The sequence below is a fragment of the Mercenaria mercenaria genome, chromosome 4, assembly GCF_021730395.1.
Source record: "Mercenaria mercenaria strain notata chromosome 4, MADL_Memer_1, whole genome shotgun sequence".
NCBI classification, from domain to species: domain Eukaryota; kingdom Metazoa; phylum Mollusca; class Bivalvia; order Venerida; family Veneridae; genus Mercenaria; species Mercenaria mercenaria.
In genome coordinates this window covers 61633820-61647490 of record NC_069364.1, presented here as the reverse complement: position 1 = coordinate 61647490, position 13671 = coordinate 61633820, and the positions used below count along the sequence as shown (strand labels likewise).

Here is a 13671-nt window from a genome sequence, read left to right as displayed (position 1 = left end):
TTTTGAGATATGCCCCACACTAATTCGGACTGACGGACAGACGGAGGGGGGGCTAGGGCAACACTAATTCCCCCCAAAAAAACATGGATGGGGTGGGCGGGGGGGGGGTGGGGGGGGGTGGGGAGGGGGACTAAAAAAAAATCATTTCTATTGTAAAATTCTCTTGAAAAAAATCAGTTACGCCTTGCACCTTAAATTATTAAAACAAATTTTTTTTAAAATATGTCCTAACTTTCATGCGAGGAAAAAAATTACGGCTTTCTATTTCCGCGGAATAGCCCACAATTTTTAAATAAGTAACTTGAAAATTTCCCCAATATTCAGTGATAAAGGAACTTGAATGTAAGATTTGTAAATCAAGAATTAAAGTTGTTTTAGAAAGTTTTGATTTTTTAAAGCGGTAGGCTAAAAAATTTTTATTTGCAAACAGCTTCGCCGTTTTGTAATAGACGTTTGCGTAACGTCGAAAAAAGCGGGAAAATGCGCCGCCAAAAAGCCGCCCATATCGATTTGAGATTTTTTCTTTTTTTTTTTTGAGACTTGTATCGCAAATAAATGGTTTTTCAAGGATTTATTCGTTTTTTTGCTGAAAAAACCCTTTTTAAATAATTGTGTATTTTTTTAACTATGGACCAAAAAAATGCTGCACACAATTTAAAAAGAACGTCCTTCCGTAGGTTTTGATTTTGGGAACAACACATGCTAAAATTTATGGCTAAACTTTATTTTTTTGAAAAGGGTCAGACTCAAAATTATCTTAACAAAACCCGGGGCAATCAATGCCGCTATGGCCTAAAAAATTTTGTAAAGTGTTTTCATTTATTTGTCAAATATTTTTTATGTTTTTTTTTGTCAAAAAATGCAAAAGAAAAGGGGTGGGGAAAATTTTTGACAATACTGCAAAACGAAGTCGGTGACCCCATTTTTGTTTGTCATTTTAAAAGTAAAAAAAAATTTTTTAAGTATATTAGTTTCGACGTCATTTTGCGTAAAAGTGTGCCCTTTTACCTTTCAAAAAATAATTGTACATCGGGTGAAGACAACTTTTCTGTTATTTACGTATGTTAAAACGATGCACCCCTCATCGATGTGGGGTTTGAAATCATTTTGGGGGGTTGAATTCTTCACGGGGGGAAGCCTCCGCTGGCTTACGGAAGGTCGTGGTTTACCCCGGGGCCCCCTCGTGATAAATATGCAGGGGGGACTGGGGTCTTCCCCCACCATTAAAGCTGGGGAAAATCGCCATATGACCTAAAAATTGTGCGGGGCACAATAAAAACCCAAAAAAATAAATAAAAAAATAAATTCAACGGCAAATTTTTTTTTTGAAAATCCCGCTCATTACCTTCTTCATCTGAAAGAGTCTTTTTGGCAGTATCCAGAATTGATTTTCAAAATCTTAGTCTCTTTAAGTAAACCAAATTTTATTTTTTTATATTCGGCAAAAAAATTTATCTCCCCCTTTTTTAAAAAGGGACGGCTCGTTTCTGCCTGCTCCAGTTTTTGCGTGTACACAGGGATATTTTTTGAGAGGCTTTTACGCGTTCATGTGTTTGCTGCAAGTTTTTTACGACATTTTCCCTATTTTTTGTTTTGACGTTACGTCTTTATTTTTTAAGAAAAAAATTTTTTTTTCGGGGTTCTGCGAAATGAAAAGACAGAATGGATCGGCAAAACCTGTTTAATTTGCCCATCTTATTTGTCGTTCATTTTGTAGAACACCCAAAAAAAAAGTTTCATTTTTAATTTCATTATATTTCTTTCCTTTTTAGGGCAAGATAAAATTATAAATTGACAATTTTGTGGATTTTAAAATTATCGCTTCCCGGGCCTTCTGTTCACCAGCGGGGAAAAACCGCCGTCACTAAGGAAAAGTTTCCCTGACTATACCGGACTACCAAAACGAAAACGCCAACAGAGTGATCGCGATTTTACGATAACGGGAAAGGTAAAAACGCGACAGTACGTGGTGAAAAACCCTTCACCATCGTAGTATCGTATTATCGCGTTTAAAAATCGTGTTGCGCGTTTCGTTTTTCGTAGTTTGGTATTTTTGGTTTTCAACACGTAAACCCAAAAATTTTTATTTTTAGTCAAAACATTTAAAAGGGGGATGGCCCTAACGGAATTCCATATTTATTAAATAAGCGATTTGCGTGGCTTATTTTAGATTTACTAAAGGTTCAGAAATTTAAATTGCTTGAGCGCTAGGCTTTAAAAATTTTTTATTTTTCCGATTTGAACGTTTAAAACTGCTTTAAAAATGGTATGGCGTTCTTCGATGACGGTTGAGCAACACTGTGCGATAAACAGCCCTGCAGTCTGATTTAAGTCTTGTTTGCTTTTTTAAACTCTGCGTGCCAAGCTTCAAAAAGTGTACAAAATGATGTTAGGGTGCTAGGGCCCCCAACTTTACGCTGCTATGGGGCCGGGGTGTAGCTGCTAACTTATTATTTCTGTTAGTCTTATTTTGTAGCTACGACATTTATCACATTTATTGTAAAATTTTAATGATAGTTGCAGCCTGGACTTAAAAAATATAAACCCCCAGAATTTTATTTTTTCCCCCTGATTTTTGTATATATTTCAGGTCAAGGCACGTCGTTGAGGGTCCAAATTTTTTTCATCACTCTTTGTTTAAAAGTTTTTGCCTACACTCACTAAAAATATTTTTTTATTACACCAAACTTTATTTTTTTTGCAATTTTTCAAAAGGTTTTTTTAAATACCCCCCAAAAAACATTACCTCCCCCCCCCCTCCCCAGAATATTAGTTAAGGGGAAAATATTTTTTTTTGAAGGCAGTTCCGTCGATGAAAAAGATTAAAACCGTTTTCTTGCAAAAAAAAGGAACAAAAAACAAAAATCGGAGACAAAAAAAATTTTTTTTCGAAAATTTCAAAAAGGTACACTTTAAAATAAAAAAATTGTCTCCGATTTTTTTTTCAGGAAATCAAGTTTAATCCATTGATTGAGACCATGTTAAAGTACTTGGGTGAGCCATATGTGTCAGGGGAGGTAGTACATGGAGGTACGGTATTGTTATAATGACACTAGGTTAGATTTTGACCGCTGTTCGAGACTCTTAATCCCGGGTATCTACCTATACCTTATATGAATATGTTGGTAGGTATCTAAGCTTTACATTTAAGCTACTTACAAGTCCATATAATGCCATCAGAGCTCAGGACAGGTATCAGTAAATGACCAAACTTGTTATATGCGGTAGGGTGCTGGCAAAGACTAAGCTGGTCCAACCGGGGAACCGTGAGAATTGCTCCAGTGGTGTCGTTCGACTCAGTGAAGATAGTGCCTGCCTTGACTGCTCTAAAAAGTTCATATTTTGAGAATATTACCGAACTTTAACCTATGACCTTGACCCCTAGCCGACCGGATTTGAACCAAACTTGGCCTGTTTTCTCTAGGTACTGGCTTGCCCTTTGCATTAAGGTATCATTTATTTATTAAAATAGGACATCAGGTTATGAAGATATGACTCCTCTGACAAGGCCAACCCCTATATTTAATATATGAAGAAGTATGCATATTTTCACGAAAAATGGTACATGTTTAGACTGTCCCACGACGAAACCGTAGTTTGTCAAAATATACAAATTACATGTCTGTTTAGACAATATTTACATTTAATTTATAGAAGTTATTTCATGAAAATATCTTGTGTTTGGACATTTTAGAATTATTTGAAGTTAACACTTACCCTGCTAAATTTCTATAATGAACTTGTCCATCCTTCAATTTGGACAGTACCATTAACTGTTAAAAAGGGTGCTCTCCAAAAAGATACTTACTGAATGGCGAACAGTGCAGATCATGATCAAACTGCACGGATATGCAGGCTGATCATGATCTACACTGATCGTAAAGGCAGAATCAATCTTGTCCAGCAGGTTAAAGGTTATTGAAAAACACGGACTTTTTCCGTACGGAAAAGCACGGAAATACAGCTGATATCCTAAATTACGTACAGACGAAGGAACAGATAATATTGTCTTTTTGACACAGACTTTCAGATAGTGTCATTTTCTATAAAAAAAAGTTTTATTTGCAGTTATTTACCACAAATAAATATTTCATAAGCACTTTTTCCTTATTGTACGGCTAATATTTTAAGCAAAAATTGCAAAGTTCAGCAAATTTTTCCGATGGCGTGTAGAAAATTGTTTTCATACTCGTTTTTAGTCAATATTTCGTCGGCATTCAATGGGACACTAACCGGATTCCGTAGTTTCCCTTTGTCAACGGTGTAGCAGAAAATTTCACCAACGGTGCTGTAGTAAGAAATAATCCCTATCACCGGGCGACAAAGCGACAATGCGAGATTTTACTAATTCTCGCAACTATGTATATTGGATTTCAATTTCACGATGCGAGAATTAAGAAAGACAAGCGACAATTAAGACGATAATTGTCGCCCTCTTAACCTCGCGAGGATTGTTAAATCTCGCATGTAAGTATGTTTTCGGACAAGGCGACAACGCGATAATTATCGCGTTGTGGCGTGTTGGCGAGGCGAGAATTTAAGTGGCACGAACAGGATTCCGTAAGAAAGCCTGATTAAATTAGGGCTAAACAAGCAAAGTGATAACATACAACAGTATTATTATTTCTGGATTTTTATCAAAAATAAAAGAAAATGCATTCAGGCACCTTTTATAAATAACAAATCATGTGTATTTTGAACAATGATATCTCTTTATTGCTGGATTTTATCAAAAATAATTTATTTATTTATTTATTTGGGTTTAAAGGCGCACCAACACAGTATAGGTTATATGGCGCCAAACAGGACTACAAATTTTGGTTCCACATCTCATTTACATCGAAATAAAAACATAAGGTATGGAATCAAAATTTGCACACCTGCTGGAATCACAGAGTTACAGCAAAACCAAGTGTTAAGACCCTATTAGTCGCCTCTTACGATCATGCAAGGGTAAGGCAGTGGTTCCAATTCTTTTCATACATAGATCGTCCCAGAACCACATGGGCCTTATCATAAATAAAAAAAAAAATAAAAGAAAATATATTTAGGCCACACACTGGGAACTATATATTCCCAAATCACAGTTCTTATACTTTATTTTAAGTTTTTCGGTGGTTTATCGAAATATAACGGTGAATTATATCCTGATAAACTCACTGGCCACTCAGTGAAAATTATCAAATCTGATACCCGGATTAATGTCAAAAAGTTTACCGAGCGTACTGAAAGCCGGAAACAAAATGACGATGACGTCGTTAAAATGACGTCATCTTTGCGATGCTTCCTGATAAAATTTCCCGCAAATTTCGACATTTTATTGAAATAAACACAACAAAAGTAGAGTTTTAGACATAAAATAAACAGAAAAATTGTTGGTATCGATGTAATATCACGGTAATTTCACTCGTGAACACCAAAAGTTGTTATTTTCACTCGTGGCTGCGCCACTCGTGAAAATATCACTTCTGGTGCCCACTCGGTGAAATTATAACGTGATATTACACCGAAACCAACAATTATCCTCTATATAATCAATTTTTTCTGGTTTTATTTTGTTACTAGATAAAAAGATCATAAAAATTGAATTAAAAAATACTCGTCATTTCTCTTACTCAGTTTTAAATAATTATCTTATTTCTTTATTAAATAAAGGTGAGAGTTTTCTGAAAGGGTGAGGATTGCTTTGCTGTAAGAGTTATAATTTAATTTGTCAGGACATTATTCAACATGACTGAGCAATTACAACTAGTATATTATCAACTAAAACAAGTTTGTGTATATTCTGAAAAAGTTGTATTTCAATCAATAAAATGCAAAACACAGGAAATAACCTATTATCTATACATATGAATAAAATTTATGATCCTCTGACATGGACTACATGTCAAGTCTACAGGGGTTTTATGGACCCTAATCAGACTGGACCAGACAGAATCATGTTTATTGGGGATTAAGATGTCTGGCATTTGGTGGGGGTCACTTATACAGGAGATTTTCTTTGCCTTTAACCTACTGTTATTATATATCTACAAAATACCCATTAAAATGGTCATTGACGGATCCATACCAGCTCAGTGTGCTCCAGGCGCCATAATCATAATGGCCGCAGGTTACTTGATCGTCGGCGTATTCTGACGTTGACATCATGAAGCAATGTCATGATGGCGAAGAAAGGATGGTGAATCATTTTAAGATCAATTGATTCTCAAATAGTTATGGCATTGTTGATGAAAAGAACGATAGAAATGATAATAAGCTTGTGGAAAATATGTAAAATGAATATAACCAAAATAAATATGAAGCGATCGAGGTATATAGTAAAAGTCAATAAACAGCTGATTGTGTCTCCTTGTTTCATATTGACTCTTGGGCAAATTACGGCAAGAAGGTACAGCCACACGGTCTTAATAATTTATTAATGATATATCTTATGTGTAAACAAATTACATCCTTAGCATAACAATATAATAGCAACATATCAATAACCATACAATACCGTTTCCTGCAAGCACCTTTTCTAAGTTGAAATTATCTGCTTATTATTGTCCAAAATAAATCATTTTATGTACATAATTATGCTTTGTGTATTCTATCCTTTTATCGATCTAAGCTACATACATTATCTGATTAGATACAATTTCAAATTAAACAGCCTCTACATGAACAAATAATCTATACGTAAGACATGAAAAGTGCATGTTACAGAATGACAATGAACACAGATGTTGTCTTCAATAATTTAACATAATATTTTCAACTTAATAAATTACTTATTTATTTAACTGTAACACATCCATAGCATACTCAAGTCAAGTCAAGTCAATATTTATTTATTGTCGGTAGATAAAATAACATTATAAACATAAGCTATGTGTAGCTTTTGACCGACATATTCATACATAGAAATCAACATGTTAAATTACACATTTTACATATATAAAATCTATCATAATTGATATAAATTAAGAGCTGAAAGACAGTACATCTCGAAAGACAAAGATAATAAGCACTGAAGAGTACTATTTGTTTAAGAGTATGAATTTAAAATTTCAAATTCATTGGTTAAATAAATAAATAAAATATACTGTATCTATATAATAAATTACTAATCTGAATAATAAATAACTAAACTCAAAATATCTATGCACATGCAATGACAGAAATGGATAAAGAGCTTAAAATAAAGTACAAGCTGTTTGCAACTAAGAACATAAAGCATACACAACAAAACAGCCTAAAAGCACATAATAACTCAATATAAGAAAACAGATAAACATCGAAAGACTAGAAATTAAGACTCAGACATAGTAAAAAATAATAAATAAAGCAGACTAACACAAGCTAAGGCAATGCAGGTTTTCTGGCAAAATGAACATGAGCAGCTCTCTCCGTTCCATGCACCAATCAAATTTTTAAAGTTATTGTAATTGACCTCATCCCTAAGGTGTTGTGGCAATGAGTTCCAGAGTTTAGGTGCATAGGACCGGAAAGAGTTGCTACCATAACTGGTTGTTCTTACCTGAGGAATATTAGCATACTGTTTGCCATAACTACCAAGTTTACAAATTAAGATTCATTTCATACCTTGGTACATCTTAAGACACACTTGATAAAAGACTTGCACCCAGTCTTTAACTATGTATGGGCTACATACATTTTGAAATATACATTAATCATTAGAAACTAGTAACAGCAATACGTTATGATATTATTGTAGGGATAATACACGTTTTTTGTGTATTAACGTCTGCGGAAGCCCGCGGGATTGTTTGTGACCGAGACCGAAGGTCGCTATTCTTGCATAAAAAAAAACATTACACGACGACTGAATGCATTGTTTTCATATATGATGACTTTACGATTCCGGTACATTTTTAGTTATCATTCGGTTGTTCTTGGAAACGGTAAACATGTTTTAAATATCCATAACCGGGGCACACATAACAACAACACTACTAAAAGCGTGATTTGAAGGTTTTTGAGCATCTTATTTTTATTTTTAGTTATTACAAACGTTACATTACACATAATTTTGCATATATCTTAAAAATTTGATTAACAGGAACACAATTTTAAGAACAACAACTTTACATTCGAATTATTTTGAGTACGAACACACTTAGAGTACGGATGAGTACGAAGCCAGTGACTAGCTTCCGAGGTTTATTATATGAATTCTGCGAAAAATCAGGTAAAAACAAACCGACTGATACTAACAAAAATCATTAATATAATACCTAAAAACGGACAATAGCACAGGTTACACGCGATACTTATTTATTCACAGTTATTTACAATAACTGAACAGACGCTTTGTAAAGGGAGTAAACTCTAAGAGAAGCTAGTGCGTACATTGATGGGGGCAGTACGTTTGGGGTTGGAAACTGATACAGTTAAACATACTATGGATTACATTGTATCTATAATGCTACAAGAAGAGGTTATTTTGGAAGAAACAAGATGCAGATGCCAAATATCAGTCTGCGCATAAATACATACATACGTCCCTAGCAAAGCATTTCAAAAATAAAAATCATGTATTAACAGCACGTGAATTGCCTTGTTTGCACACGATTTTTCTCCAGTTAATACATGTGCGGATCCAGTGAAAAAAGTAGTTTTTATGCAAGAATGTAGGTCATTCAATACTAACCTTGTGTTATATACACACCATAATTGTAACTGGTGCTTCTATCTGAAAAGCATGTAACTGGTGCTATCAATAAAAGAACACAAATACATTCCTCAATAAATACTAATAACCAAAATAACACATAAATATACACACATTGACAACGCACAAGTGACACATGTTGCAATTTATCCCAAATTAAAAGACAAAACACAAACAATGATAAATCCAAATATTTCCACATACGTGTTTTACAATCCACATAGTTTACAAATGAGAATTAAACATGTGTGTTATCACCAATGTACTTCAGCACATCAACTAATACTGTGAGTAAAATATAGATATGTAAGTATATTACCAGTTTCGTTTTCTATGTAAAATAAAATTTGCGTGCGTGCGTGTGTTTGTGTTTTCACCATTTTAAACTTGTAAAGTTCTCTCTTGATTGGCTTTGAACAATGACCCCATCAGGAGTCTTGACTGACTTTTGTAATATCGTCTTTTTCCATTCTTTCATTTCGTACATTATAACTAGAACAGCAATCACTTGTAATAACTTGTTATTATTCACTTAAGTATCATAAACTTATATTGTTGTAACTCTTGAAGTTTTTGTAAAGACATATTAACACTGTTGCTGTATTTTCTATGTTACTAATAAATATTTCATCCTTTATTAGTGATTTTCTCAAGACCAAAAATCCATGAAAAAAGGTTTCAGCAGTACTTCTGAAAATGTTGCATTGAATTATTAACTGTAATTAATGATCTAATAATTCCAGTTGTCCTCTCCTCCACTCACCAAACTTCTAACTACTGTCTGATCCACCTTTTTCACAAGGTTTTCCCTGTTTCTTTTAAATTCAAGACAATACAATTGATATAATATATTATATTTTTTTACAACTCAGAGTGTGATAATAGATTTTTTTTTCAATTTATTGTCCAAAAATGACTTTAATGAAGTATCTTCCATTGTAAATACTGTAATATATCAAAAATTGAACTTTTTTTTTACTTTTTATTTCTATAATCAATTTTTAGAAATTGTGACTTTACCTGATTTTTACAGTGGGAAAATTACATTGTAGAAATAAAAGTGACATATTTAAAGATACCTTTTTTTAAAGATCATACTCCAACCCTCAAATAACTTTAAAACGATGTGTGTTTTATATCCGGGTCTTGCCAGATAAAGCTGTAATTCATGTTATGGATTAGGCAGATCAAACAGCAGATGGGATTTAGTGAATGAACTCAATGATCTAGAAACTCTCTTTGTGATCCAGTTTTCTCTTGGCATATGCTTTGACTTGTATCAAAAGTTCCACAGATGAAAAATGTTTCCTATTCATTCATTTAAATCGTATCCATGTCCGAGGAGCTGCGCTTTCTGCTGTTAAAATCTAGAAGTAGGAAAGGTCTCTGGAAACTTTCCAGACTCAGTTGTTTAGATCATATTGTCAGACGAGATAGATGTAATGGTGAACACATATTCTCGTTTCTCTTCTTCAGGACATGAATGTCTTCACTGTTCCCTTAATCCTCTTTCTGCATATAGGACATCGCTGTAACCGTGCTGCACAGGTATCGCAGCATACTAAATGACCACACGGCAATAAGGTCGTGTTGACTGCTCGTTCCATACATATTTTGCAAGTCTGCATTTCTCTTAACTTTTCATTTTCTGCCTTCAGTGATTTTGCATCTAGAAAAATTAAAAATATAGTATGAAATATCAAATAAACCTTAAATTTGTAAAGTGGCAAACTTATGTATTTTCATCAATAATTAAATGTTAAGACTTTTCATATGCTACAACAGAGTTATTTTCTTTAATATGATGAAGTGGCCTAGTATTTTTATCTGCAGGGAACAGTTATATAAGCATACCAAAATCTCCGCCTGTAGCACCAGTTGTCTCGGATTTTGCCCCAGCTTTATTTTTTGCCTTTTTCTTTGCATTCTTCTTCTTCGTAGTTTTTACAGTAGCTGCATCTGAGACATAACATTTTCCCAAAGTAAAACAACTTGTCACACGTACTACTTTCGTTAAAAAGTCCTTGTATCCAGTATGTAATACACTAGTTTAAAATGTTTTTGGTTATGTATGACAATAGCAACAAGAGATCACAGAGTGATCTTGGCGCCAACCAATGTGCCATTTTTGAGTGTTCCAAATTTCAAGACTTATTGACTAGCTCAAGGTCAAATTTCATTTCCGTACACAACACTGTGCATGTGGTCCAAATTCGAAAGCTGTAGCTTGAGAAATGTGAAAGTCGGTCACTAGATCAATTTCTAGGGCAAAGTTCTTTGTACACAAAACTATGCATGTGCATCAAGTTTGAAGGCTGTAGTTTGAGAAATCTGAAAGTAGGTCACTAGGTCAATCTTAAGGTCAAAGTTTATTTCGGTACACAAAACTACGCAAGTGGTCCAAATTTGAAGGCTGTAGCTTGAGAAATGTGAAAGTAGGTCACTAGGTCAAAATCAAGGTCAAATTTTATTTCGGAACACAGAACTTTGCATATGGTCCAAATTTGAAGCCTGTACCTTCAAAAATGTGAAAGTAGGTCACTAGGTCAATGTCAAGGTCAAAGTATTTTTCAGTGCACAAAACTATGCATGTGGTCCAAATTTGAAGGCTGTAGCTACAGAAATGTGAAAGTAGGTCACTAGGTCAAAATCAAGGTCAACTCATGTAAGGTTCATCTTGCCATTCAAAACCATACATGTGGTCCAAATTTGAGTGTTGTAGGTTATTGACAAGAAGATATTAAAAGCTTTTCCCTATATAAGTCTATATGAACCATGTGACCCCCAGGGCGGGGCCTTTTTTGACCCTAGGGGGATAATTTGAACAAACTTGGTAGAGAACCACTAGATGATGCTACATTACAAATGCCAAAGCCCTAGGCTTTGTGGTTTGGACAAGAAGATTTTCAAAGTTTTTCCCTATATAAGTCTATGTAAACCATGTGACACCCGGGACGGGGCCATATTTGACCCTAGGGGGATAATTTAAAGATTCTTAGTAAAAGACCACTAGATGATGTCACATACAAAATATCAAAGCCCTAGGCCCTGTGGTTTTGAACAAGAGGTTTTTAAAAGTTTTTCCCTATATAAGTCTATATAAACCATGTGACCCCCGGGGCGGGGTCATATTAGACCCCAGGGAAATAACTTGAATTATCTGGGTAGAGGACCACTAGATGATGCTTCATACCAAATATCAAAGCCCTAAGCTCTGTGGTTTTGGATAAGAAGATTTTCAAAGTTTTTCCCTATATAAATCTATGTAAATTATAGAAATAAACAAAGGACCATAACTCACTAAAAGTTGTTGAACCAGTCTGATTTTCAGGGGGACACAACTAGGGTACAAATACATCATCATTCTGACAAAGTTTGGTCAAAATCCCCCTGGTAGTTTCTGAGGAGATGCGATAACGAGAAATTGTTAACGGACGAACGGAAGTGATTTGAATAGCCCACCATCTGATGATGGTGGGCTAAAAAGAAGAAAATAACATTTCTATAATTATCTTAGGGTAACAACTGTCTTCGGCAATAGTCATTCAACTTCAATCATCCTTTTTATACTTCTGAAAATGTTATGTGTTTTGAATGATATTTAGAATGCTTTCCAAAATTATGAATTGTTAAGAACAACAAGATAAAAAATTTAATTGAAACTCCAGACAAATGACAAACCTTCTTTGGCTGTGGACTTTGACTCCTCACTGGCATCACCTGATGCTCCAGACTGCTTCTCGATGCTTGTTCTACTAGCTGAATTAGAGCTAGAACTATTTCCTGAACCAGTCTGCTGGTTCTGAGATGCCGATGAGCTTCCTCCTGCTGTAACAGAAGCTGAAGTGACAGACTGTTGGACCTCGGCTGGAATAGAAGCTGATGATGAACTCACAGTAGATGTAGCAGAACCAGCACTGACTATGGAGGTTGCAGTAGATATGCTTGAAGTCGTGTTCACAATAGAAGTTCCTATACTGGTTCCTGTGTGTACAATTGAAGACGGGATATTTGTTCCTGTATATACAACAGAGGAAGGAGTGCTGGTTCCTACTAAAGAAGTTGCTGTAGAAAAAGGTGGAGGTCGAATGCCTAATTCTGAAATTAAAAAAAAAAAACACTTACAAATAAGGTATTCGTATTATCATGTAATGTTTAAATTGTTTTCTTCAATGTCGAGTTTAAATTAACTATTATATTTAAAAATATATAATAAGAAAATTCAGCGATGAAAATATAATGGAGTGCCTAATTTTATTCATGCATTTCAAAAATTCTGAAAAACATCCAAGCTGCCAACTTTTCTCATTTAAAAAAAATCGTTTGTTTGTACATGTATAACTACAGTTTAGGTCAAGTGACTTTCCAGCTTTAACTTGGTATCTGTTTATAAACAGTGACTTTATGTCAGCCTGCTGGATAGTTTACTCCCATGAGACGTATTTGATCCCAGTTAGATTAAAACCAATACAGTACCACTTCACCAGTGCGGCCCTCTCTTTAGCAAATACCTCTATAACAACATCATCAAAATTTTCCTAAGCTGAAATATACTATCAAATTTACCTCTCCAGAACAACAACCTCTACATAACAGTCAATTTTTGTATATCCAATGGGTGCTGCTCTACAGAGGTTGCACTGTAATAGTGACTCAGTCAGCAAATATAACCATTGGGCCAAGGCAGCCCCTCCTTTTAAATATATCAAGAGGGCGTCACAGGGCATTCAACATAGCAATGCTTATAATGCTTAAAGATTCTAAATGCTCCGATAGAAGATTACAATTCATCAAGTCCTTGCAGCAGGCACTAGGACCAGTCATTCCAGTGTCAGCAGTTATACAATAACTTACCTGTATTGCTTGAATTACCAGTTAATCTCCTCTCTTCATCGTCCAGTAACCAAGTTAGAACTTGTTGGGTAGTGACCATTGATGATCCTGTAGTCAGAAACAACATAAACCGGTAAACATACCATGTGCTGATCTTTAAA

General features: G+C 34.6%; 1 protein-coding gene across 2 annotated transcripts in view; it reads right to left on the bottom strand.

The window, feature by feature from the left end:
- Positions 1 to 4617: 4617 nt before the first annotated feature.
- LOC123551901 (uncharacterized) overlaps positions 4618 to 13671 on the bottom strand; it is a 42151-nt gene continuing 33097 nt past the window's right edge. Inside the window, exons 13-16 of one of the 2 annotated variants that reach the window (XM_053541447.1) lie at positions 13532 to 13618; positions 12359 to 12775; positions 10532 to 10636; positions 4618 to 10346 (exon numbers count right to left, since the gene is read on the bottom strand). In XM_053541447.1, coding sequence (XP_053397422.1) covers positions 10150 to 10346; positions 10532 to 10636; positions 12359 to 12775; positions 13532 to 13618 — 806 coding nt within the window. In that variant the 3' untranslated portion in view covers positions 4618 to 10149. The remainder of the gene's footprint in view (positions 10347 to 10531; positions 10637 to 12358; positions 12776 to 13531; positions 13619 to 13671) is intronic. The other variant, XM_053541448.1, reaches the window with a different exon arrangement.